This window comes from Mauremys reevesii, linkage group 11, assembly GCF_016161935.1.
Source record: "Mauremys reevesii isolate NIE-2019 linkage group 11, ASM1616193v1, whole genome shotgun sequence".
Taxonomy (NCBI): domain Eukaryota; kingdom Metazoa; phylum Chordata; order Testudines; family Geoemydidae; genus Mauremys; species Mauremys reevesii.
Genome location: NC_052633.1, coordinates 69402146 through 69430040, shown reverse-complemented (window position 1 = coordinate 69430040; position 27895 = coordinate 69402146). Strand labels below are relative to the sequence as shown.

At 44.8% G+C, this 27895-nt stretch overlaps 1 protein-coding gene across 5 annotated transcripts; it reads left to right on the top strand.

Moving 5' to 3' along the window:
* Positions 1–186: 186 nt before the first annotated feature.
* On the top strand, positions 187–26721 carry TMEM177 (transmembrane protein 177). 5 transcript variants are annotated; one of them, XM_039493749.1, is made up of 2 exons: positions 187–452; positions 25581–26721. In XM_039493749.1, exon 2 carries the CDS (start codon positions 25595–25597, stop codon positions 26528–26530), a length of 936 nt encoding a protein of 311 aa, XP_039349683.1. In that variant the 5' UTR covers positions 187–452; positions 25581–25594; the 3' UTR covers positions 26531–26721. The 5 variants fall into 5 exon arrangements, with proteins under 5 accessions (XP_039349683.1, XP_039349679.1, XP_039349680.1 ...); XM_039493745.1 differs by lacking the exon at positions 187–452 and adding an exon at positions 5558–5604; XM_039493746.1 differs by lacking the exon at positions 187–452 and adding an exon at positions 19388–19517.
* The last annotated feature ends 1174 nt before the right edge of the window (positions 26722–27895 follow it).

The following is a 27895-nucleotide window of genomic DNA, read 5'->3' as shown; positions in this document are numbered from 1 at the left end:
AGGCGGGGTGGCTCCCCTCCTGCCCAGAGGAGGGAGAGCCCAGCCGGAGGCCAGAGTGGGCGGAGCCACGGAGCGCTGGGCCCGCCCCTCAAAGGGTCAGGCTGCGACCCGGAACTATAAAAGCCAGCCCTCAGAACTCAGTCAGGCCCCAGCCAGCAGAGAGAGCGGACGTACCTCAGCGAGCTCGAGACTGGGGAGCCCTTGCGACCCAGGGCAGCCGCCCAGACTGGCCTGAGCTTCCCTGTGCCCGCTACCCGGAGGAGCCGCCGGTGCTTCCCTGTGCCCGCTACCCGGAGGAGCCGCCGGAGCTTCCTCGCACCTGCTGCTACCCGGAGGAGCCGCCGGAGCTATCCTGGCCCGACTACCCCGAGGAACTGCCGGACCTGCCACCCAGCCCCGGCCGCGACGAGCCCATGCTCGTGGACCCTCCAGAGGCCGACGTTAGGACCCAGGTAGGTCCCGAGGGGGAGTACGGAAGTAGCCCGAGGGCAGCCGACCCCAGTCAGGCTGCGGCCTTACCGGAGCCTATGTCAGTGTGTTGCGGTCAGGATCCCCACTGACTGACCAGCAGATCGACAGCCGCTGTTAGGGCCCCGGGCTGGGACACAGTGGAGTGGGTGGGCCTGCGTCCCCCCTGCTACTCCACCCCGGGGTGGCAGACTCCCCCTCTCCCTGGCCTGAAGAGGCCACTAACTTAACTGTTACTGTTGCTCAGCCCTGAACCAAAGGCCTGAGCTTTCTGACGCTGTGTTTGCTGCCCCGCCCTGACCTAGGCCGGGCCCCCAACTGTTACCGTTGCTCCGCCCTGCTGGAGGACCTGAGCCCCTTGCCCACCAGGCGGGCAACTACCGCTAGGACTGCCGGGCAATTTTTCCCGGACCAATCAGAGCGTAGTGAGCCGGGGTGGCTCCCCTCATCCCCCCGGAGAGGGTCGAGCTCCAGCCACTCGCTTACAGATGGTTTTGTTTTCTTTTCTTGCATTTCTTTTTAATGTTATTTGGTGGAGTTCATTTTCTACCCAGTCCTAGTCTCCCCTATCACTTCCTGAAGGAATCCATAGGTATCTCTTTTAGATCTAACCCACTCCTCCGGTGCTCTGGAAACTACCTGAAATTTGAACCCTTCCAAATGGAATCCAAGTCATGGCACCACTACATTGTGGTTTCCTCTTCCACTCAGTTCTCCAAGAATTCAGTTTGACTCCTGTTTTGTCACTCAGGATCCTTTATTTGGCATACACCAGAGATGCAATGAGTTGATCAGATTCAAACGTCGAGGGTCGGTATAGGATGTACCACACCTCCAAAATTACACAGCAAAACATTTATATAGATTTTTACCAACACTAATAACACATGCATTCTTAACTATACATTGCAACACACATGTCCGGATTGGCTTGGTTATTCTGCAGGAATCAATCCCTATACAGCATACTCTGTCCACATGTTATGCATGCACGACCTATTCTTTACCTCATCTTATATTTCAGGCTTATCTTGTGTGTTGTAAATAGTACCAGGGTGTTCCCCCTTATCTCAGCTAGTACAGACCTCCTGTATCTAGCCTACCGATCCATTTACCTTCCTGTCGTGCCTATTAAGAAATGAGATGAGTTACTTGTGTCAAGTTCCTTATGCCTATGCCTACACTTGAGCAAATCATGTAATCATTCTACTGTGTTTTCCATCCATTACAGGAGGATTATAATACTTCCTTTGTCTGGTTTGTCCATTTGGACTCTTGGGCAGGGACTGTCTCTTACGCAGAGTCTGTAAAGCCCCTAGCACAATGATACCCTGACCCTGGTTGGGGTTTGGGGCAGTACTGTAATGCTAATAATAATAGGAAGCATTACATTGCCACACAGAGTGACTTTAACCTCTCCCACTTTCTCTTGCTCGGCACAGCCCTTAAATGAACGTAGCAACACATCACCTACAGACTTTAAAAACCAAGGAGAGGAGTAGAGGAGGCAAACGTGTGGCATTCTCTCCCCATTCAGCATGCATAAATTGCTTACAAATTATTAAGACTAGGCCAGAACCTCACTGGGTATAAACCAGCATGGTTCCGTTGATGTCAATGGACCTCTCCTGATTTACGTCAGCTGAGGCTTTGTCCCCCTGCTTTATCCTGTGCACTGGTGTGATGTCTGGCTTGCTGTTACATGACCAAACCTTTTTAAACCAGCAGATCACTCAGTCCTGAAGCATCTTCCCTTTTGCCCTTATAGCCCGACTCATGAGGCAGCAGAGTGTGGCACAGAAAAATTGCATATGATGTAGGCCCTGCTGGTGGGTATGTGTGATGCCCTTAAATTCCGGCTAAGGACAGGCTTCATAGCAAAGAAACAAATACACTCTAACCATTACAGATTTTTCTGTAATGAATGGGCGGGCTTGGTTCTCCTTTCACTTATGCTGCCCCTTGCTCTGGCCTGGTCAGATCGACTAGCAGCTTTGGATGGGAACGGGAACCGCCCAGGGCCCTGAGAACCTCTAGCATCAGGTGCGAGGTGGCGGGCTAGAGGCCTGGTGCTGAGGAAAGAGAGGGGTTGAGAGAGGGAGGTGTGGGATACTGGCAGGATGTCATGAAGAGTGAGATTGGCTAGGAGGGCACTAGGTGGTAAGGCAAAGTGGGTGCACGGAGAAGGGAAAAGATTCGGTTAATAGGGCACTTTGCCCTGGAAGGGGATTTTAGCAGAGCAGGGGAGGATGACAGAGGGAATTGGGTACATATTTTCAAATGTGTTTCATAACAACTAAGCAATAATAAGTAATCAGGTGACCCTAGTTTTGTAACCTTCCCATTCCTAAGTGCTTATGTAACATCAACAGACATCAGCAGGCAGGATTGAACCTTGGGCTTCTGGAGCTAAATGCATAAGCCTCTACTGCATGAGCTAAAAACCAGTGGCCTCTTAGCAAAGGTTGTAAAGCAGACTCATTTTATAGTTCTCTCTAAGTGGTCTCAGTGCCGCTAGATGGGTCAGAGCACCACACTCAGGAGGTGAGTGGGTTGGTTACACTTACATCACCACCTACAGTTTGTAGCTCTCTCTCATTGTCTCATGTCTACCATTAGACTGTAAGCTCCCCTGGGCTAGGAGTGTGTCTGCCTATACGTTCTATAAGGCACCCAGCATACTGTGGAGAAATTAATGGTGCAAAACAGAGTGAGAGGAGAACTAAGGCCCAGCAATTCTTAAAAGAAGGGGAAGCTATTTATATGGCCAACTTTCAGATAACAGTGAAAGCTGATCACCCCACTCCTCTGACATTACCCTGAGAGTCTGAATTCCCCAAGGGGCTAAAGGAGGAGCGGAAGCCCTGACCTGACCTTATTTGTGTCGTCTGCAGCTGAGACACCCTTGGACTGTCGCTGAACTCCCAATAAAAACTTTGATATGAGATTAGCTCTGTGCAATGTTTGTCCAGCACTGATCCTTTAATAAGGGTCTGATATGAAGTTCATTAAGTCCAATACATATTTTCTCTGCAGCTTTGCAGGGGGTGTCCTTTAGCTTTCATCATATAAGAGCACCGACAGCAATCTAACAGCTAAATAATCATGATAGTGGCCTATGACTATGCAGGATTAAATATTAGGTGGAATCTGAGGTATTGCCATGTTAATGCTAATTGTTAGAGCTTTATTCTCTTTACACCTGATCCAAAGCCCATTGAAGGCAATAGAAAGACTCTACAGACTTCAGTAGATTTTGGCTTAATTCCTTCGCTTCTAATCATTTGATCCCAGCCTGTACAGGCACCGCCGATCAGCTCATTCCCTTCCCCCCTGCAGTGCCTCCTGCCTACTGGTGGGCCCCACCAATCAGCTCCTCCCCTTCCCGCCACTGCCTCCTGCCCGCCACGATCAACTGCTCAGCCGTGTGCAGGAAGCGTTGCGGGGAGGGGAAGGAGGGGGGGAGGGCATGCTCACGGGAGAGGGTGGAACGGGGATGGGAAGAGGTGGGGTGGGAGCGGGGTAGGGGCCAGAAAAGGTGGGGCAGGAGTGGGGACTTGGGGAAAGGGATGGAGTGGGGGTGGGGCCTGCGGCAGAGCAGGGCTCAAGCACCCCCTACCCCCTCCAGCAAATCACGAAGTCTGTGCTTCTGCCAGCCTGATTCCTAGTGTACATAGCTCAAGCTACCATCACAACTTGATCCTAAAGGTACCCACAGTTAGCAGAGTCTTAGCAGAGAAGCCAAGGACAGAATCCAAGCACCCTCTGTCCACTGGGAAAAGAGTCCCTCCAGATCAACACAAGCACATTGGCTGAGCAGGGTAGAGAGGCTGACCGTGCCATGCAGCTGTGGATAAGGAAGAGTTTGGTCTCCCAGGTCATCCATCCAGTGATACCCACCAACACTAAATTCACTCTAAAAATGAACTGAATGCAGCAAACCACATAACAAATTCATTCTGAGATTCATTGCATGTGCTAGAGCAAGACTATGCCGGGAATGCAGTTGGTTAGAGCTGCAGTATGTACTCCCTGAAAAATGGAAACATCTTTTCTTCCATTTCAGTATGTTTTTTGTTACAGTCAATTACCTATGTGGGCTCCTACAGTAACAAACTTAACACCTCACATTCCAAGTGTTTATTTGCTCCAGTGTTTGGCAGTGGGGTGTTTTTCCCCAAAATTTTATGCAGAGCTATTAATTTGTGTAGGTTTATGTGTAATACACAACTTTACTTTCGATAGCACCTCTCATGCAGTCTGCATGTGATGAGGTAACCAGCCCCATACAATTAGCCCTGCCTGCCTCCCCTGGGATGAGGTATGGGGTTTCATTAGAACCAGCTGGGTGTGGAGGAGCTACCTGCCCTAAAGTGGACAGCAGGAAGCTGCAGAGGGAGGGGGAAGCTCAGAAAATTGTGGAGAGAGTGAGTAAGGGCCTGCCTTGAAGGAGCCTGTTGCTCCAGCTAGGCAGGGTTGGGACAGGAGTAGCTTGCCAAAATAGGGAAGACCTGAGACACCAGGGGAGCTTGGGTCTGTGCCCAGCTGAAGGCTCAAGGGGAGACTTTGTTGTGTGCTTTTTCTTTTTAACTTTAAGTTAATCAACAAGCTCTTGAGGAGAGCTGCTGCTGGATTTGTAAAAGCCTCTATTTGAGTGTTCCGAGGAATGAAGAGATGAAGTGGAGGCAAGGGGGGCGTGACTTGCCTGGGAGGAGTCAGTCATTGACACTTCACCTCAGAAAGCCTGGCACTGTGAAATAATATAATTAGAGGAAAGTAACAGCTAACAGCAGAGGATGAATGGAAATTAAATTACTAGGGTAAACCTTTTAGGCATGTTCTGTGTTAGTAGGAGGCACTTCAGGGCTGTGCTGCCCCAGCGGTAGCTATTGTCAGAATGGGGTATTGGACACAGGGCTGGTATTGGATTTTTATTACTGTAACAACATTAAACAGTTAATTGGAAAGGTCTTGAGTTTTGTGTAAAAGGGCTCTAATCTGCTGCCAGTCATGCTGTAGAAATGATTCTTAACACATACCAAATACACTAGAAAGAGAGCAAGAGACGGAGGTGTTTGGACTTCAAAAGCTAAATGATTGTTCATGATGGGAAAGATAAGAGGGAAAAACTTGCTGGTAACTAAATGTCTGTTTTGGAGGGAAGAGAAGAGACAGGAGAACAAAGCCAGTGCTTCAGCTTACATTTCTTTCTGCTCTTCTGGCAAAGCCCCAAAGGGAAGTGAAAAGGAGGGGAAAGTGATAAGGAACAGTCAGCATGGATTCACCAAGGGCAAATCATGCCTGACTAATTGCTTTCTATGATGAGATAACCAGCTCTGTGGATGAGGGGAAAGCAGTGGATGTGCTATTTCTGGACTTTAGCAAATCTTTTGATAGTCTCCCACAGTATTCTTGCCAGCAAGTTAAAGAAGTATGGGCTGGATGAATGGATGTTAAGGTGGATAGAAAACTGGCTAGATGGTCGGGCTCAACGGGTAGTGATCAATGGTTCCATGTCTAGTTGGCAGCTGGTATCAAGTGGAGTGCCCCAAGGGTCGGTGCTGGGGCCGGTTTTGTTCAATATCTTCATTAACGATCTGGAGGATGGTGTGGACTGCACCCTTAGCAAGTTTGCAGATGACACTAAATTGGGAGGAGTGGTTGATACGCTGGAGGGTAGGGATAGGATACAGAGGGACCTAGACACGTTAGAGGATTGGGCCAAAAGAAATATGATGAGGTTCAACAAGGACAAGTGCAGAGTCCTGCACTTAGGATGGAAGAATCCCATGCACTGCTACAGACTAGGGACCGAATGTCTGGGCAGCAGTTCTGCAGAAAAGGACCTAGGGGTTACGGGTGGACGAAAAGCTGAATATGAGTCAACAGTGTGCCCTTGTTGCCAAGAAGGCTAATGGCATTTTGGGTTGTATAAGTAGGGGCATTTCCAGCAGCTCGAGGGATGTGATCATTCCCCTCTATTCAGCACTGGTGAGGCCTCATTTGGAGTACTGTGTCCAGTTTTGGGCCCCACACTACAAGAAGGATGTGGATAAATTGGAGAGAGTCCAGTGGAGGGCAACAAAAATGATTAGGGGGCTGGAGCACATGACTTATGAGGAGAGGCTGAGGGAACTGAGATTGTTTAGCCTGCAGAAGAGAAGAATGAGGGGGGATTTGATAGCTGCTTTCAACTACCTGAAAGGGGGTTCCAAACAGGATGGATCTAGACTGTTCTCAGTGGTAGAAGATGACAGAACAAGGAGCAATGGTCTCAAGTTGCAGAGGGGGAGGTTTAGGTTGGACATTAGGAAAAACTTTTTCACTAGTAGGGTGGTGAAGAACTGGAATGGGTTACCTAGGGAGGTGGTGGAATCTCCTTCCTTAGAGGTTTTTAAGGTCAGGCTTGACAAAGCCCTGGCTGGGATGATTTAGTTGGGTTTGGTCCTGCTTTGAGCAGGGGGTTGGTCTAGATGACCTCCTGAGGTCCCTTCCAACTCTGAGATTCTATGATTCTATGAAAAGATTAAATGGAATCTTCCCTCACTGCCACTTGCTTCATTCACATGCCATAGATGTGATCTGGGGCACAGAGGTCAGCTGTGGTATAGGGTTGCTTTTGCCATCTTACCCCCTCTGGAATTCTGACCTTAATAATGAAGCAGCCTAAAGAGTTAGAGGTCACTCACATAATATAAAAGCAGCAAAGAGTCTTGTGGCACCTTATAGACTAACAGACGTTTTGGAGCATGAGCTTTTGTGGGTGAATACCCACTTCTTCGGATGCATGTTGCTTGCTTATATATACCTGCCCCTGGAAATTTCCACTACATGCATCCGACGAAGTGGGTAGTCACCCACGAAAGCTCATGCTCCAAAACATCTGTTAGTCTATAAGGTGCCACAAGACTCTGCTGCTTTCACAGATCCAGACTAACACGGCCACCCCTCTGATACTTCACATAATATAGGGCAGAATCTGGACATTGACTGTCATAACTTGGTAAAATCTGCTCACTACAGCCTTAAAAAGGGCTGCATCTTACCCTAGTGGAGTACAGATCACAGGATGGCTAACCCTTTATTGTTCTCCAGTACGTATTTTTTTAAGGAGTGATTTAACAGAAGGTGGGAGAAATGATGGGGAAGAAGACGAGGAAGGACCTTCCAGAGTAATCCTAGATGATGTTTTGGCTATACAGCATGTACGTAGTAATGATTATGAAACAGGGAAGTGAAGACCCAGGCTGCAAGTAAAGTGTATCAATCCATGTAAATAGACTTGGGTGCACAGATGAATACAGGAAATCAGCAGGACTTGGCTTGCTAAGAAAGCTCACATAGGTAGTCATTCACTGGGGTTCAGCTTAGTAAGGGTTAAGAACAAGGATCGCAATGTACAGCAGACATCTTCATGGCTAGATCATTGAGAAGTCTTAGCTTTTGTAATATTATCTTATGCACACAATCTCTGTCTGCCAGGCACTCCACTCTATGTAGCAGAGCGGGTCAAAACTCAGGATTTCTGTTCCATGGGAAATTCCACCATATCAAAATTTACTTTCATCCTGAACTGGAACCAGAAGTTTAAATTTCCCATAAAGCAACATTTGCAAAAAAAACTTCATTTCACAAATATCAAAACAGCTGTAATAAAATGCTTTTTTTCAACTTTATTGTATTAGTCAAAACCTCTGTGTGCCAGAACACCAGGCATTACCAACCTCTCTGATCAGACACACTTCTATCCTGATGAGGGTGTTGCTAATAACCAAATTTCTATGGCTCCAACAACTTGAGCTAAAATTTTAGGAGAAATAAATTCAGCCTGTTCTTCTGTCTTCTAGGGCTAACTGTCTTACTTGGTGTCATTCCAATGTGTTGCCTGTAAACTTCACTCATTTTCCTACTGGAAAAAGAACACAATGGAGAAATATAAGCAAAGGTTTTATCCAGCCTTCCCTGTGAACTTACAGCTCCAACTAACTGCAGTGGGAGCCGTGACTACACAAGGAATGCAGGATCAGGGCACAGTGATGAGTGTAGCAGCCAGAGACCCTGGATCTAGGGTGAGCAGAATGGGGCCACAGCAGAAATAGCCACATAGTGTCTTTTGCCTCTGAGCTTTCTCATAGCACCAGCATCCACTATCACAGCACGAAGGCATGGGCTGCTGTATTCTTCTCACTGCAGTCAGTGGCTGCGAATGGCCAGACTGAACCCCAGACCTTGTTAAAAAGGGGAAAAAATATTGAATGGGTTCAGTGCAGATAAAACAGGGCAGAGTCAAGGGGGCGAGACCTCAAGCAGGGCCCAAAACCGCAGATGTGTGCTCCTGCCCCACTGTGAAACGCTGAGCCATCTTCACTGCCAAAAGTTAGTGTCGATTTGGACTTGCATCAATCGCTTTCTGTGGAGCTTCTCCTGAAGGGGGAGGCAGTCTTTACCCGTGTATTCCCAATCCTGTTTATCAGTGATGTTGTAAAGAGAAGGGCTTCTTATGGAGACTATAATTCATGTGTCACCCTATCAGACAGTACATTCTAGGTTTAATAAACGGCTGTGGTACTTTATCTGCATTGTGGTCTTACCCAGATTACATAATTTTATTCCTTCTCCGGGCTCCTGCTAAGAGGTTTGCCTCCAGACATAAGCCTGCATGTGTGAAAAGCTCAGTGAGCCAGTAAGGTATTTCTCTCGTGATCTGTGTGTGTTTCGCTGGGAAGTAGATGGCAGTTAAAGTTTTGCAGATCCTGAGTCACATTCTGGCTTACCTTGAGCACAGACATGCACCAGATACCAGCATGCCAATCTATAGTCCGAGGAAAGGGGCTGCACTTACATCGCCAATGTTCAAGGGTATTTAGAGTTCACTTACCCGCTCTTTCTCCCCCAAGCCACTTCCTGCATTGCAGCTGTACACACACAAAATGTTTGTGCTTGTATCATTACATTGTGTATATGAGAACAGGGGACTAGAGACAACACTTCCAGGTACTAACGTCTCTACCATTGATCTACTGTGTGGCCTTGGCCATGTAAATCATGGTGTAACAATTAAGGATGAGGATAATACAAGTGTGCTGTGAGATTTCATAATTCATGTCCCTAACCGAAGAGAAGTTTAAGTGCAATAAAGCTGTGACAGCCACTAGGGCTGGTAAGAGACTGAGCCTCATTGCCTGGCAAAAGTTATGCATCTGGGTCAGGATTACAAAAGTCTCACACCCCTGTCCCATGACAGACGTCAGTACCCACTGACTCCAGTTACTGTGCAGGCGCTGTTTCCTGGCTCAGACGTGCTGCAGTGGCTCTGGCTGTGCCCAGGACCTTCCATGGCCGCAAAGAAGATGGGGAAAACTTCACCTGAAAAACATGTGTTGTAGAAGGCTCAGAATGGTTAAATTAGACCTCTTTTGGCAAGGGTATTACAATGACTCCATCCAGGCTCTTCTCTACTTTTAGCTGACTTCCTCAATGAAGCAGCACTGGGGTTTCTGCTTGCATTCAAACAACTGCTCCATTATTCTTAGGGTAAGGATGTCTGCAAGAGTAACTGCTATTGATTTTTAAGAGTAAATCTGCTAATTATTACCTCACTGCCTGTAATCAAGACCCGCCTTTCTCATACAAACTGGACTATCTCTCATCCTGAAGGGAAATGATACAAATTCACTCTGATATGGTGATGCATGGCATTTTAATTTACTAGCGCTAGCTTCCTTTCACCAGAACTATTTAATTGTGGAGCTGCAGTTCTTGACATAAAGGCTATATTCATGGCAGACAATATGCTGTTGTCCTCATTCCCATGGTGCAGTAAATCTGCCCAATATGCACTGGCTAAGAAGTCCCAGATAAGACGCTGAATCCATTTTTGATTACCATGTTTGTCCCAGTGGGAGGATGTTGCTCTGTGTGATATAAACACACCTAATTTTTTTTAAATCAATAATCCTGTATAAGAAAAAGAACTTAATCACTGGTAATTTTAATCATTGCTAGAGAAGGCCTGATTCTGAGGGCAACCCAGGACTTTCAACTCCCAGTGAAGCTGATAAGTATTAAGGAAGCTTAGCAAATTGTCGGACTAGGCCCACAATCTGGAGCTGTACTAGCTAAAGTGGAATGGTAAGAGTTTAATCATCTTCATGTTCTTCTTATTCCCTGTTGGTCACCAGAGGGACCTTGCTTGGGTTCTGTTCAAGTCTTGGCCAAGACCAGTGGAGGGATAGTTCTGCATTTAGTATAAGAGCATGACCAGCTGGGATCAGAAAGGAGTTTCTCATGTACTGCAGAATTGTACAGCTGGCCAAGTGCATTATGGGATTTGTATCACTTTCTAAAGCACAAGGTATATAGGCCACAAACCGATAGTCGTGCTGTACATTGAGGGGAGAAAATCTCATCTGGGCCTGTTGTATTAATTTAGATGTAACATATGGGCTAAAGGTGTTAACATAACCCAGTCATTGTCCAACATTAAACAGTGTAAGACAAGGTCTGGGATTTGATATACAGAGACATCAGCCTGCTTAATACCATGGCAAACACGTTCCAAAACTCAAACCAAAGGTTAGAAATGTATTAACTGAAACATACAAAAGGAAAACAAGAAAACAAGGTAAAGAACATTAGAAATTGGTTGTTTATGCAAAACAAACTTAATCAAAACCTATCAATGTCCTTACTGGAAACAGTGAATATTGGTTAAAGTCTCTTATTCAATCAAACGGTCCGTGGTGGAGAGAGAGTTAATTTCTGAATAGAGAATGAAAGTGACTTTCCTGCCTTCTACAAAACAGACAGACACAGAAGGGAGAGAAGAGATGTTCTCAGGATACAGAGTGGCCCGGGCAGATGCTTTGACCTGGTAGGTCAGTCATGACAGCTCTTGCTCTGGGCACTGGCTCGCCTGTCTGTGACTATATCATGTGGTTAGTATGGTCAGGTCCCTTTCCTTCACGGGTCTTTCTCGGTATGAGCTGGATGGGCCATCTCATCTCACTATGCTAGTGCCGTACAGTGCAGTTGATTTCAGAATCCAGTGAAAAGCCAAGAGAGAGGGAGACAGGACAGGGAGAAGATAGGAGCATATGAGGGAAGGGAAGACGGAGCAGGATTTTGTACGTATTAGGTTGGGGTCTGTGCTGGGGCAGCAACGATGGCCAAATGTTCCCACTGGAATATCAAAGTCACAGCAACAATCCTTCCACTACAGCCCCAGTGATGGTAAAAAAAAAAACCTCTCCCGCTGATCTCCCTCAAAGTCTCTTTCTAAGGACCCCAAAAAGGGAACGATGAGCAAAATAGCCCAGTCTCATTATTTTGTCCCCCAATTAAGCCTAATTTCCAATATACCAGTTTTGGTTCCTTGATTTCCAATTTTCTGCAGCTCTTGTCTACTGGTCAGACTTTTGACCTAGGCCCTGAGTGGTATCAGATATATATATACACTAAGGGCCTGGATCAAGACATATAACAGATCATTGTGACAATTCATGAACCTTTGCTCACTTTTCACCAGTTGAGCTTACAATTAGAGTAAATGTGTAGGCCTGGTTATTACAACAGGCCCATCTGTGCAATTAATTTAGATCCTGAAACTGAGGTTTGATTAATTTAGCCTGCATAAATACAAATTGTAATGACACACTACAGATGAGTGACTTCATTTTGACCAATTTTTGGAGCACAGGAATTTGAAGGTTTGATGTGAGATCAAATATAAGATCAGCCCCACTCCCACACCCCTCTTGTTTACTGCTGTTAGGGGCTTATTCCTTCACCCGCTCACTTCCCTGGTCCTTCTTGCATGAACAGAGAGCAACAATACCCGAAGTCCGAAGGTGCAAACAATTCAATGTTTATTGGGGTGAACTTCCAGCAAGCATGATTCCAGTTTCCTTCCTCAGTGTCCCAGCTCTGACACCACAGAACCTTGCCTATGTCCCTGTTTTAAACCTGTTAATTAACCCATAGTAAAATCCTAGTGTAAAGGGAACTTTGGGGTTTACCGCAACCAGCTATCGTGGGTTAAAAACACAACTGCCTTGTGTACATTTTCTACAGGTTTATCATGGGGTGGTTCCCTGAAAGTCTCTTCTAATCTCAACGACTGACCACTACAACTCCAGGTGCTCTTAACCACCGTGGTCCATGTTGCTTGATTTATATCCTTTCCGCAAGCCAAGCCTGGAATGCTATTTACATACTATTTGCAGTCAATAGCTTCCCCCATTTGTTTCTAGGGAAGGGTACGGTATTAGGAGCAGCTGCCAGGCCTGGCTAATCCTACCGGCTTTCAGGCTCCGTAGTTCCTTAGCACTACCCCCCTGTCTGCGTATATAGTCCCAGTAAGGGGTGGGGGATTATGTTCATCCAATTGGCCCCTCAACTGTCTCTCTACTCAGTTAATTAGCACCCTGTGCTAACTGCCTGTGTTTCAGTCAGGTCCCAGTTTTATGTATACTGGTGGGGATTTGAGTGACAGGGTGCGGAGTCAGCTCCTGACTAAGCACATCCTGTTACAGGTTTAGTTAACACCGGTTAAAATGCACCTTTTTTCCTATTCCAAGGTCTCAGATGCTACAGTGATGAGGGTCGCTTAGGTACTCAGATAGGGTCCATCAGGAATTGCCACCATATCATCCTAGTGCAGGGTGGAACAGGCAGGGCTTTGAAACCCAATATGGGTCTCTTCCCCCTTATCTACTGGGGTTGCTGGGACCTAACGGGCCTATAACTTTGCACTCCTCCTTTCAAGCCCCTCCACACCCTGTCACTGCTGCATTAGGATGCATGATCCCATGGAGATTGGCAAGACTGAGAAAGCTAGTCAGTGCTTAGCCTTTCTTCCCCTCATGTAGAATAAATAGGACAAGAGTTTAAGATGTGAAAATGGACCTTCTCCTGACTGGTCTTTTGACAACTGCCAGCACTCTCTCCTCTAACTCATCTGATATCATGTTAGTGTTCGGTGCATTGCCTGCCAATAAACCCATTCAAAATTATTCCTCATTTTGCATCACCTTACTCTATGTACTGTCCAAGCATATCAGCTATCATTTTGTACTTTGTTTATGTTCCATATAACGGTCCTCCACATGCTCACCACCCATCCCCTCTTGTTAACTGTAAATGCTATGAGCTACTGAAGCACTAGGATAAAAAAAAGTGTTCCAGCTGCCTGGATCACTCTGAACCAGTGACTGTGCCTTCCTGTGTGGTGAAAACCAGAGTCTGACTCAGTCATAGCCTCCTTGGCTGGATCCTCCTCAGCTATTCCCTCTCTGCTGCCTGTAGGACCATTACTCTTCCAGAGCCTTGTCTCTTCAAACCAAAGCCTCTTCTGTGCTCTGAAGACCCCTATGTCATCACTCAGGCTTTTCTCCCTCTCTGTCCTTCAGGCATTCTCTTTACTGGAGAAATCCTGTCCTAAAATCATGACTTCTGAAGTCCAAGTCGTATATCCCCTGGTGGCTGTAGGATTGCTCTCTATTTCAGTAGTGGCGCTCTCTTGCTTTCTTTCTCCTCTTATCTATTCCAGGCTTTCACTGAGTCTTTCCCTCTCCTCTACGTCCTCTTTTTTATTATTAATTATGTTTATTACAGTAGTGCCTAGGGACCAGTCAGAAACAGGGCCCAATTGTGCTAGGCACTGTACAAATACAGGGTAGTAATTGGTCCCTGCTCCAGAGAGTTTGCACTTATCTACACTTACAGCACTGCAGCTGCACCCATGTAGCGCTTAATGAAGATGCTACTGTAACCCTTCTGCCCCTCTGAGTTGGCAGCAACAAGGGCCGGGTTCAGTATCCAGGGGTTCCGTTTCAATAACACAATGCAAAACTGGCTCGAGCCCCCACCCAGTGACCTGGGACAATTACCTACCACCCCCCCGGGCGCCTCTAGGAGGCAATACTTCCCCACTCGCAAGCACGAAGTCTGAGTGTAGCAAAATCCTTTTAATAAAGGAGGGAAACAATGTGGCATCACGTTGGAGAGACACCACAAACAGGACTATACACAAACCATAAGCAAAAACCTCCCTCCAAGTACATTTGGCACTGTCCTTAGGGTCTTAAGTCCAATCACCCCAAAGTCCAACAACCCAAAAGTCTCAGTCTCCGGTCAGTGCCACCCCAGAGTTCAAAAGTTTATCTGCAGAGTTTTACCCCCCCCCAGCCTGGGTGGAAATGGGGGGGGGGCACACACAGGGTGCTAGGGACACCTTACGTGGGCCAGGGCCGACTGCCCCGCTTCTCCATGGAGTTCTGCTGCAGCCTTCACCACAACTGGCTCCACTCCACCAGTTGTGCCGCTCCTCCAGCAGACCCGTGAACCACGTCAGCCGTCCCCCACAAACCGCTCCACACTGCTCACTGTTCCATGGGCTGCTCCAACGTGCTGCAGACTGCTCCGCTCTGCCAGCTGCTTGGTGATAGATCTTCAGGCTCTCCCACTACTTAACACAGCACTCAGTGATCTTAGCTTAGTAAGCTTAGCTCTTTTAGTGATTTCAGCTCCTAGTGATTTCCACTTGTAGTAGGAGAGCCCCACTGCCACATGGCCCAACGTGAATTCAGGTCAGCAGCCTCTAGATGGACTCCTAAAGGATTCAAAATTAGCTCTGCTCTTTAACAGTGGAGAGAGGAGGAAGTGCAATTGGTGTTCCAGGCCCTCAAAAGGGGCCCATACCATCAGGTACACACACCAGTCCCCAGCCTCTCTCCCTTCACTGGGTTTTGGAACCCCTGTCCCTTGTCTGGCAAGTACTATTTAATGTAGGTTGAGTCATTTCTGTCATAAAGCAGTCTCATAGTTCCTCATTCACATAATTAAGGTAACAGCCCCTTTTTTTCCTTCCTGCCCCAATAACAAAGAAATTGGGGATTCCACAGTGTGAAAATAACCTTCCCATGCTGCTGTGTGTTATGCTAAGTGGAGTGGGTTTACCAATGCAAATGCACATTCCTAAAATTCCTTTGCCCACTCCTCATAATGTACCACCAGATGTCAGAGTAGGGCTCATCCTGACTCTGCTCTACACCAGCGGGAGAGCTTCTCCCATCAGCATAGGTACTCCTCCTCCCCAAGAGGTGGTAGCTAAGTCAATGGAAGAAGCCTTCCCATTGATGTTGCACTGTCTACACTGGGAGTTAGGTCATATAACTATGTTGCTCGGGGGTGGATTTTCCACACCAAAGAGCGACGTAGTGATACCAACATACATTTGTAGTGTAGACCCGGGCCCAATAATCTCCTTTCCTGCCTTTTCCTGCTACTAATCCTGTTCTCCTACCAGTGGTTCACACAATATATTGCACAAATGTGCAAGGAGGCATTAATAACACCATGACTCTGTTGAAATATACAAGAGCCGCATTAAGTAGAGGTGTGCCTGAGACACACAATTCCGATATGGTTTTATGTCTGGATTGTGTAATTTCCCTCCCTACACCACCACTAAAGTTCAGGTATGTTTGGTTTCAAGGTTCAGGCCAGCCCCATGGATGAATCTCATAGAACAGAGCCGAGAATCAGGCTTGGAATCTTTATGGATTGTTGCCATGGATCAGCTTCAAACTCATAAAGAATCACTGACCTAACCATCCTTACCCGGGTAATCACATAGTCAAAGAAGCAACATAAGGGAACAAACTCTTCAACAGAAACTGAAGTCAATGAACAAAAGGTCAAACATGTTTACAGCTCACTCTTTAACAAAAACCAACATTTCAACTGATACATAGTATCAATCAGCAAGGATTTGTCCAGAAAATTATAGATTTGAGGATGAGGGCATAGGTTATCTAGAGATCTGTAAAAGATCAAACTGAAAATGTAATTTCTAATGGAATGAATAGCTTACAGCATGTCCTATAGCACCACCTAGCAGGTTAATTTAAAAAGTGATCTATGTGCCTAGATCTTTGTCTATGTGTAAATAGATAATAAAGTGAAAGCACAGTTCTGTCTTACCATATCTTTGATTCATTCCTAAATGTATGCCTATTGAAACCAGAATCTAATCAGGTTTTGGATTAGACATTGAACTTGACATAAGATACAAGAAATTCAATAGGGTTTGGGTCTCCACTTTTTAAAATAAATCTTATTTATTATGAAACTGTCAAGAGAAATCTCTGTAAAACTCTCTGATGAGACTCATGATTGACAAATTTGCTCCACTGGCATGAAGGAACTTTCTACTACAAGAGTAAAACTCATCTGTGCCAAACAAAGTTTCCTGAGGTGCCGATCCCAGAGTTGCAGGACCTAAGAGCCATCACAAACCTCACCACCTTCCTTTCCAAGTGCAAGCCATTATTTAAAAAACAAACAATAAAATAACCTTCTACACACTGCACATACTAATCTCCCTCTAGGGAGAGGATGGGAGAGAGAATGACCACACATGATAGATGTTAGTCACATCTTTTAATGAATTCCTAATAAGATATTAAAGGTGATGAGGGGCATATAAGAACCTATATAGATCCTTTTGCAGGAAAGCATTTGGAATTGCTGCACTGAAATGCATATGGGTGGAATGAACCCATGGAAATTCACTTCCTTCTAATTGAAGTCGGAATAACGTATTTTTTTTTTCCTGAGTCTAAACTACTGTAACAAATGTGTGGCCTCCTGGAAGACAAAATAGACAGAGTATTTCCAAGATGTGAAGTTCTCTTTTCATTGCATAACCTGTAAAAGTTGTGGCTACACTGATTGTAGGCATGTCCCCAAGGAAGGGGTGGGGTGTCCATGGCTTCAGTTTGATGCTCGTGCAATTAAGGCCTTAATCACATGAGTAAGGGTTAAAAGATCTGGCCCTTCAGTTGTTGGATCCTCAGGACAGGGACTTATCAACATTTTTGTATTACTCATATCAGCAAACCCAGGGCCAATTCTAGGTTGCAATATGAGAGGTCCTGCTTTCAGTGGTAATGAGATATTAATTTCTGCAAACATTGTGGAAACATATCCCTTATTAACGTGTGCTACTCTCATAACATTTTTGTGGTTATTTTGTGCTGACAGTAGTCTATTCTTTATTTATTTACTTAAATTTAACCTCCTCCTAACAAGCCTGTTTGCTCTTCTTTGTGACTTAGGAGAAAGGAGCTGTTCAGAGGGATTCTTCTTCCCAGAATGCATCAATTTCAGAGCATGCCCCCCACATTCCTTAAATAACTGCTTGCTCTTTGCATCTGTACTGGATATAGTTTGCACAGCTGTCCAGAGCATATGTGAACAGGCAACTTTTCCAGTTGGCACCCATGAGCAATTCAACAGCTGCTTCTGTTTTTTCTTCCCCAGAGGTATGGTAGTATCAAACCATACATGTGTCAATGGTTTAACGGAAACCTTGAGATGCCAGCACATTTGGGGGAAAGAGTTGTGTTAGCCTGTTTGGGGAAGCTTTGTGTGAGATGAATCAGGCCTTTCTTTTTGTCTTGGCGATATGCACAGAAAATCAGAGGGTGAAATTCTGATCCCATCAAAGTCAATAGGAATTTTGCCATTGATTTTTTTTCCAGGTAGAGCCAGGATTTCACTCAGGGGGCCTAAATTATTGCAAGTGAAACACAGAACTTCTGACCTGCAAAAAGAAAAGTCTGAATAGGTCTGGTTGAAAAATGCTCTATATTTTCCACAAATAAAATTTTACAATTAAACAAAATATTTTCATTTTCATTTATTTTTAGGTGGATTTAAAAAAATCCCAGTAAAATGAAAACCAAAACACAACATTTTTTGTTTTTTGGAAAACAGAAATTTTCAGAATCTCCCACCCCTTTTCTTTCCTTTTCCTCTTCCTCCTTCGTTCTCCTGCCCCACCCAACTCCACCAAAAAGGAATGCCACTTTTTTGGCATTTTAAAACCAAATTGTCTTTCAGTTTCTTATTGAAAAATGTTGAAATTTTCAGACAAAATACTATGCAAAGCTTTCTGCAAACTATTCATTTTGGTTGAAAAGCCATTTTCCTTGTTTTGATGAAAACCTATCTCCCAGCTCCAAGTTTGAATAATAATTCACATTATTTGTTAATGCAATAATTTACCAATACTGTATGCAGCGTAGTTGGAGATATTACCTCATTCACTTTGTTTCTATAACAGCGGGTCTCAACAGGGGTACGCAGATGTCTTCCTGGGGGTACATTGACTCATCTTGATATTTGCCTAGTTTTATAACAGGCTACATAAAAAACATTAGCAAAGTCAGTACAAACTAAAATTTCATAAAGACAATGACTTGTTTATACTACTCTGTATATTATGTACTGACAAGTAAGTACAATATTTATTTCCGATTAATTTATTTTATAATTATGTGGCAAAAACGAGAACATAAGCAATTTTTCAGTAATAGTGTGCTACGACACTTGTAGTTTTATGTCTGATTTGTAAGCAAATAGGTTCTAAGTGAGGTGAAACTTGGAGTATGCAAGACAACTCTGACTCCTGAAAGAGGTACAGTAGTCTGGAAAGGTTGAGAACCAATGGGATCTTTATGAGCTTGAAAAGAAAGTGTGGGTAGTGAGCACATTGCCTCATAAATTTAACCTGAGGACGCTCCTGTAAGTAAACACAAGCCAGCACTTTCAAGGCCGTGTGTCTAAAATCCCAGAGACGAACACTGCCAGACTTGGGGGTCTTTGGTAGCCAGCCCCAGATGCAAATTCTATGGCCCTGGCTTCTGTGGATGATAGTGAAGGGTTAACACAGAGCAAACTGCATGCCCTGCTGCTGCAGAAGTGTGACACATGTTCCATACTTGCCAGTGTGGCTGATTTTTCAATTTGAGCTTTAAACAGTCAAAGCCCAGTACCCCCCAAAAGGTCAAACAGCCCCAGGCATGCAACATGCAAGGGTTACACTCTGCCTGCGTTGCTATGACGACCCCAGTCGCCTGCCGCTCCCCCAGCTGCTTTGCAGCCGTGCTTAGCTTTCGCGGCAGCCCTGTGCTTTACGGCAAGCCCTTTCCCCGCGCTCAGCGGCGCGAGCGCACGTCCGCTGCTGCAGCCTGGAGGGGCAGGTGAGGAGCGGGGTGGGTCGCTGTGAAAGGTGGCGCGGCAGCAGGCTCCGCGTAGAGACTGGGGGACCCCGGTGCCCTCCTTTGCCGGGCTGCGGGGGTCAAGGGCGAGCCGAGGGAGCTGCCTGCGCCGCGTTGTGCCGCGTTAACACAAGGGTTTAAGCAGGGGGGCTTGATTTTCTCTACCTCTGGTTTTACAGGCATTTCCCTTGAGGTGAGTCCTGGTTGACATGCACGTAAGGGAGAGAAGAATTGGGCTGGAGACCCCCAGCTGTCACGAGTCTTGTGAAATCATTTGGGGTTGTTCCCCCCCCCCCTCCACAGAAATCATGTTTGAGCATTGACCTGCTAAACTCAGGGTTGTGAGTTCAATCCGGGGTGGGGGGGGCATTTGGGGATCTGGGGCAAAAATCTGTCAGGGATGGTACTTGGTCCTGCTGTGAAGGCAGGGGACTGGACTCCATGTCCTTTCAAAGTCCCTTCCAGTTCTGTGAGAGAAGATATGAAGCTCCTCCTGCCTCTCCTTTTAGGCCCAATCCTGCTTTCACTGAAGTGACCAATAAAACTCTCAGGGACGTCAATGAGAGTAAGATTGAAATCCGATTCTGAATGGCTACATCAATTTCTTATGCCAGTGTAACTCCGCTGAAATCCGTTACAAGGGAGTTTTACTCAAAGGGCAGTAAGAGAGACTTTTAAGGGCCTGATTCCCAGCTGACTTTCAACTTGTGTTGTCATGTACACAGTGATGCCATTATCATGATATTTGGTGTTTTTCTTAAAGTTCAGGTCCCAGAGCTATGTGATTAGATCAGAGTTTCTACTTTCATGTTTAAAAAATTGTTTCTAAGTGTCAAGATTATAGAGAAAAGATTGAAAGAATTAATCCTTTAGGCTAGGAAAAGCAGGCTAAGGAAAAGACTTTTTTAAAAACTTCTGATGCATCTGAAGAAGTGGGGTTTTTTTACCCACGAAAGCTTATGCCCAAATAAATCTGTTAGTTTTTAAGGTGCCAGCGGGACTCCTCTTTGTTCTTAAAACTTCATAACATTTAAACCAGGTCCCGTAAAAACATGACACTGACTCATGGTGTTTGAACACTTGGGGTTGGCAGCGCCACTTCCACCTGTGGAGAGGGATGGAAGCCTTGCCAAATTAGAATGGTGGCAATGTTTGATCCCCACTTTGTCCAGGTGTGAATAGGAGAATTGGGCACATTTATTTTAAGTAAAAGAACATCTTTTATTGCAGGGCCACATTGGGGTTGCAAAACTGTACGGAGGGCCAGATAGGGAAGGCTGTGCCTCCCCAAACAGCCTGTCCCCTATGCACCCCCTCCACTTCCTGCCCCCTGGCTGCCCCCCTCAGAACCCCCGATCTATTCAAACCCCCCCGCTCCTGTCCCCTAACCACCCCCTCCTGAGACCCCATCCCCTATCCAGCCCCCCCTGCTCCCAGTCCCCTGACTACCCTGCCCCCTATTCACACCTCCGCTCCCTGACAGGCACCCCGGCACCCCACACCTATCCAACCCCCCCATGTTCCCCATCTCCTGACCCCTATCCACACCCCTGCTCCCTGACAGGCCCCCTGGGACTCCCACACTTATGCAACCCCCTGGTTCCCCGTCCCCTGACCCCCCCCCCCCCCAACTCTGGTCACTAGCTCCTTAATATATCTTTTGCCCAGCCTGCCCTCTCTTAAGAAGTAATTTTAACAGAGAGATAATACAACAGAAATAAAGGGCCATGAACTTGCAGTCCTCTGCTACTAGTCCTCATGGACGTCAGTAGATCTTGCTTGAGTTAGGGACTGCAGGCAGAATGAGGCCCAATGATAGAAACAGAGCATTGCACCTTACCTTAGGGCCCAGTGTTGTAAACCATGGGGACTGATCAAATAAGTAAGAAAATCCAAAATTTGTGCCATTAAAAACCATCCTTTAGTCTTAGTTTTCAGTTGCCTTCTTTGTAAGTGTGTTGTATAAGATTATGAATAAAAATATTGATCATACACTTAAAGGACCATGTCCTTAGCTGGTTTGCAAACCTGGTTTACAGCAGCTGAGGATCTGGTCTAAAGATTGGGTAGCACTTGAAAAAGCTATTGAGAAACAGTCCTTTGTTTTTATTACTATAGGTTTTTATGGAAAAAAACCCAGGATGATTATTCCAAATTCCCCTGGTTACGCTGCTTGTTCCCCACGCTGTGTATGTATGTGGTAGAGCAGCTAGGTTCCAAGCCTGTAATGAGCTCAGCATGGACATAAGGGCCATCTCACATGGCTTCCAAGCACTGTGCCGGCAGAGCTCAGTTGTAAGATTGAAGCCTTATCTGCTATGGAAGTTATGATTTTTCAAATTGAGGATTATGACTTGAAGGGGGAAAATAGAAGAAACTATGAATGACAATGTTGAAATGTGCATCATCTATGCAGAATTCTTCAAAATCTCACACAAGGTATTATCTGGTTTTTCTTCTATGATTATTTTGTTTTTTCACTTTTTTTTTTTTTTTTTTTTTTTTACTTTTAACCTTTTTCTGAAACCTTGGTTCCTGCTAAGCCAACCCCACAACTGGATAGTTGCTTTTAAGAAAACTATTTGCAGGCCTGTTGTTTTGTGTTGCTGAGAGTGTGTTTCCTGTACCTCTGAGCATATGAATCTTTTACTGAGCACCTCTTGAGGACCTGCCTCTTTGTCTGAAGCTGTAAAGGTGTGTACTTTTAGCTCAGAAGGTCACTGGTTCAATTCCCCATCTGGCTCAAAGTGGCATTTGTCACATTATCATCTCCCTTTGAAGTGCTGGCTGCTTCACTTTAAATGAAGTGACATTTTCAATGACACATTAGCCTTGTGAATATGCCAGAGTCACTAATGCCGAAGAGGTTTTTCAGGTTTATCATTAGCAATGTCACTGAAGTGTAACTGAAATGTACAACTCGGCTATAATATCAAGAGGTTTTTTTCCAATATGTTAGGGCCTAATCCTGAAAATCGTGCTCTTTAACCTAATCTTCTTTGATGAACTTAAACGTCTTTTGGGGGGCATGGGCGGGGGGGACGGGACTCAGCATCTCATCATTAACAGAACATAAGAGTAGACTATAAGATGATAGGTAAATACAATACCAAAGTTCTGCCTTAATTTATGTGCCAAGATAGGCATTATTGTTATTTATTAAGCACCTGCTATGTTCTCACTGCTGTACAAGGCATTTATCAAGACAGTCCTTGCATCAGAAAATGTACAGTCTGAAAGACGGTCCTGGGAAGAGGAAAGAGAAATGTCAGACTATAAAGAGATCCAATTAATTTGATCACTTTTAGGTTTTCCGGTTTAATACTCATTGTTGCTGCTGAGCACTAACAGAGGAGATTTTTAAAGGCACAGAGGGGAATTAGGCCTCCAATTCCCATTGACCATCAGTGAGACGCGCCGATTTCCCCCTCTATCTCTTTATATGTCTTCTACTAAAATGATGTGATTCTAGGACCTATGGGGGCAGATGCCACAGTTGCTGGGCTTCCACGTGAGCATAGGGCTCTTTTGTGCCTAAAAACTTGCAGGGCTGGAGCCATAGGCATTACTGATGCCACCATCTGTGCTCAGAGAAGCAGAAAATCTTGAACTAAAGGATTTGGCAGGTTAAAATTTTCCCATCCCTTCATCTTTCTTTTTAAAGAGTTGGAGAAGAGTTTCCTGCTTGGAAATTATTTCTGTTCCAAGTCCTACCCTGGCCAAGACTAGTTTACCTTTTGTGCGCTTCTTTTTTAAGAAGGTAATTATTTCAGAAAGAGCTCTTTAAAGGGCCTTTTGAATTTTTTTGGAAGAATCCTTCTTTGTTCGTTTTTTTCCCTGGGAGAATAAGGAGAGTAATGCTATCAGCAAACAAACGACTCCGAGTTAAGAGAGCTTTCAGCAATACTAGTGTAATCTACTCACAGTGGCACTCTGTTCCCCCCCTAGTGGTGATTAGTCTCCCTTATAGGTATTTGGGCAAATAATTCCACTTTCCCTTGTCTTAGTTTCCTCCATCTGTAAAAGAGAGGATAATAATCCTTCCCTACATCGTTAGATTTAATTATTGTTAGAAGTATCACTTTTGGACTCCTCAGATGTAGAACTGTTCAATAATGTATTTTATTTTCAAATAAACTGATCTTTATTTTTAATTTTTTCAGGCTCTGTTTAAAAAAAGCAAAAAATGCCTTGGTTTTCAATTGTTGAAAACAGAATAATTTTCAGCCTTTCACTCAAATTTAGAAACTGCAACTTTGCTTGAAAATATTTCTGCTTTGTCAGCAAGTCTTGATGAAATCTTAACCGTCTTTTTCTTTGACGGAAAGCACTATATAACATGCAGTGTATTGTGACAATTAACACCAGTCAATATGCTTTTATGGAAAATAGGCATTGTCAAACAAACCCGATCTCATTCTTTGAGGAGATTACACATTTGGTTGATAAAGGCAACTGCGCACATTAAGGTACTTAGACTTTAATGAGATATTTGACTTAGTACTACACAACATTATGACTATTTATATTGTATCATGCTGGTTTTTTACACATTAAATGAAAAAATTGTCGCCAATGGGGAATCATAATTGAATAGGTGTGTTTCTTGAGTCACTCAAATATAAGTACTAGGCACTAACTTATTCAGCATTTTCATCAGTGATCTGAAAGTAAATATAAAATCACTGCTGATAAAATGTGCAGATGACATAGATGGGAGGAATGGTAAAAATGATGAGAACAGAACAGTTATACAGACCCATCTGAATCACTAGGTACGCTGGGCCCATTCAAACAAAATGTGTTTTTTATACAGCTAAATAAAATAAATTTAAATATCTGGGAACACGGAAAGCTGGCCATGCCTACAGAGTGGGAGGTTGTATACTGGAAAGCAGCAACTCTGAAAAGGATTTAGGGGTCATAATGGACAAGCAAGTCAATGTGAGTTTTCAGTCCGATGCCGTGGGGAAAAAGGGCTAATGCAAGCCTTGGATGTAGAAATGGGAGAGCTGCGAGTAGGAGTATGGAGGCAATTTTACCCCTGTATATGGCACTGGTCCAGTATCAGTCTCACTACTGCATACACTGCTGGTGGCCACATTTTTGAAAGAATGTTGACAAGTTGGAGAGGATGCAAAGAACCACCACAAAAAATGATTTGAGGGCTGGAGAAAATGCCTTGCAGTGAGAGTCTTAAAGAGCTCAATATGTTCAATTTATCAAAAAGAAGATTGAAAGGTGACTTGATTACAGTGTTTAAGTACCTTCAAGGGGAGAAAATACCAGGTATTAAAGGGCTCTTTAATCTAGTGGAGAAAGGCATAACAAGAACCAGTGGCTAGAAGCTGAAGCCAAACAAACTCAAATTAGAAATAATGCGCACTTTTTTAACTGTGACAACCAAGGGAACTGGTGAATTCTCCAATGCTTGATGTCTTCAGACCAAGACTGGATGCCTTTCTGGAAGATATGCTTAAGCCAAACATAATTTATTGCACTCGATACAGGGTAATTTGGTGAAATTTAAGAGCCTGTGTTATACAGGAGGGTCAGACTAGATGATCACAATGATCCCTCTGCCATTAATATCTAAACTATGTGACTGATGGAACAGAAGTCATCTGAGTTACAGAAAACTGCTCTGGCAAGGGGCAGATATGTGGTACTGGGTAAAACAGGGTACTATGTTCAGAATATGTTAGGAGATGGATGTGGTGACCTTACCATAATACTGATATATTACCCTTACTACAATGAACTGATTTAATGGAGGAGAAAAAGGGATTGATTCCTTCTGGTCCTCTGTATCAACCAGTTTGCATTCTGAAGCACGAGATAAATCTCTGTATAGCAAAAGGGTGCAGCATTTTCTTTGTTGTAGTAGGGTTGTACTGTACTTATTCTTGTATTTATATCTTTGTGTATAAATAGAGTGGCGTGATTTCCTGGATATTGGGCTCTGCTTGTTTAAAACAATCTTAAAATGAAAGGGGACCCATATGTGCATCTTTTAATTCCCTGTTTGTATGTTGTTATGAACAGGTTGGAAGTTGGCTATGGCAGTTCCGTTGCAGTGGAAGGCAGCTGCGTTGGTAGAGAAGCACAGGACTGGCTTGTTGGCAGTTTCCTGCGCAGGACTGTTTGGGGCTAATCTTTCCTATCATGTCTTTCCCGAGCAGACGTTCAAACTGTGGTATCAGTGCTGGACTAAGGGGCAACCAGCTGAGCTCTCAGAGAAACTACGCAGCCTCTTCCATGATGTTCTGGAAGATGTTGGCGTGAAGTCCGTGAATTGTTACCAACCCTTTGCAGCTTTTGGCTTCCACCCAGTGAGTGCTGGGGTCCCGTGGCTGCCAGCAGGCTCTCTGGTGGGCATCCCTGCCAATTTCAATAGCACAGCGGCGGACAGACAAGGAATTGTCAACCGTGTCGTCGTGATAAATGGCAGAGAAGTGGATTGGGAGAGTAAACAAGGACTAGCTTTGAAGGAAGCCTTGATGTTTTCACCAGAGGCTCAGAAGTTTGCCATTGCCAGAGAGATTGTGTACTTGCAAAGCAATAGCCCTGTAGTTTATGCAGCTGTGCCTCCTGCTTGCTTAGCCGGCACCTGTCTGTCTGGGGTGGCTATAAAGCAGCTTCTGGGCTTGTATTCTGGCCCCAGGGTGTTTCGAGGCATTTATAACATCACCATTGCAGCAATCGGACTTGTCGGCTACTTTCTTGCTTATGATGCCGTGAGCCACGCACTAGACTACAGGTCGGACAGAAAGGCGGCCACTATTTCCAAAGACTACGCCAGAGGTGGGGTGGAATTCTACGACAAAATCCTGTCCCGCAACAGGACTCTCCGCACGCTTTGGGGCAAACAAGGAGAGAAAATTTATGCCCCTAGCGGTAATCTTTTCCCTAGGTACTGGTTCAGATTAAAGCACGCTCCATACACTTCCAGAAGAGACTTGATCGTTAATATTTTAAGAGTGCCCCAGGCATAGGGAGTGATTGGATTTTAAACTTGTAAATTATGTATTCTCTTGGAACGCCACTGTACTGCCTTCCTCTCTCCTCCCCCGCAACTTCATTCATGCACTGTTTTTTATTTTTGCATATAGTCTGGAAATAGTGTTTAATTTTTCATTCACTGGACGCATATCTCTTAAAAAATTAAAGACCTATTTCAAAAGTCCTCTGTCCTACATGCATCTTAAACACTAAAGCTCACTCAGGGAGTGTTACTTCTCAGACACTGATCTGGAAATGTTGGTACTTTACTCGCCTATAGTTTTGAAATAATTTGTAAAGAATGCAAAAGGTAAAGTACCACACAGAATTTTTGTGGCATTAATTTAAAGAGGGGTGAATATGTGTGTGCGTATATATTATACATATTCTCTACCCCTCATATGGTACATCGTAAAGGAATGGTGGGAGCTCTATCACACCCGAGACATTTAAAATAGACTAGACCGAGGTCGGCAGCCTTTCAGAAGTGATGTGCCGAGTCTTCATTTAGTCACTTCAATTTAAGGTTTCACATGCCAGTAATACATTTTAACATTTTTAGAAGGTCTCTTTCTATAAGTCTATAATATATAACTAAACTATTGATGTATGTAAAGTAAATAAGGTTTTTTAAATGTTTAAGAAGCTTCATTTAAAATTAAATTAAAATGCAGAGCCCCCCGGACCGGTGGCCAGGACCCAGGCAGTATGAGTGCCACTGAAAATCAGCTCGCATGCCGCAGGTTGCCTACCCCTGGACTAGACAACACAGTGTAAGTTGCTCTCATTCTGCTCGTGTATTACATTTTTTATTTTTTTTTGCTACTTACGCTGTAAGGCACAGTGTCTCCGAGTGGTCCAGCTGGTGTGGGGCAGTTTCTCCTTATCCCCAATTCAGAGCTGTGGCTAAAAGTCAAGAGAGCCATTAACTCTTCCATTTTCAACTTACTCAGAATGTGGGAGCTGCCATCTTGCTGCCTGTTGATAAATTAAGACAGGAAAAAAGTTGCTCTCCTCATTAATTTGCATGGGAGAAGCAAGGTGCTTTGAACAGGGTTTTTACCGTTTTGTTTTAAGTGAGTTGGAATCTTTATGGAAATAATTAATTTTCATTATGTCGCTTTGCATCTGAAGTGTAACGGGAGGGAGGCTGGTAGGAAGAGCTGAGTGAGCGAGGCTAACACCAGTGTTGGGTGTGGGGTGAATCTTTAAATGTTTGGTGGAAAAGCAAGGCTGGGGAGAGCTGTAAGTATATATTGGGTGAAACTGGAGAATTGGGCAGGGAACCTGGCATTTGGACAAAATATAGGCTAAAGGAAGCGGGACAGGTTTTGAGGAATACAGGGTATTTAGGAAAC

Coding starts and splice junctions, on each gene's coding strand:
- TMEM177 (XM_039493745.1), top strand. CDS start 5,562: ATGATTGTTCATGATGGGAAAGATAAGAGGGAAAAACTTGCTG. Junction 5,605..25,580: donor TAAGAGGGAAAAACTTGCTG/GTAACTAAATGT, acceptor TGTTATGAACAG/GTTGGAAGTTGGCTATGGCA.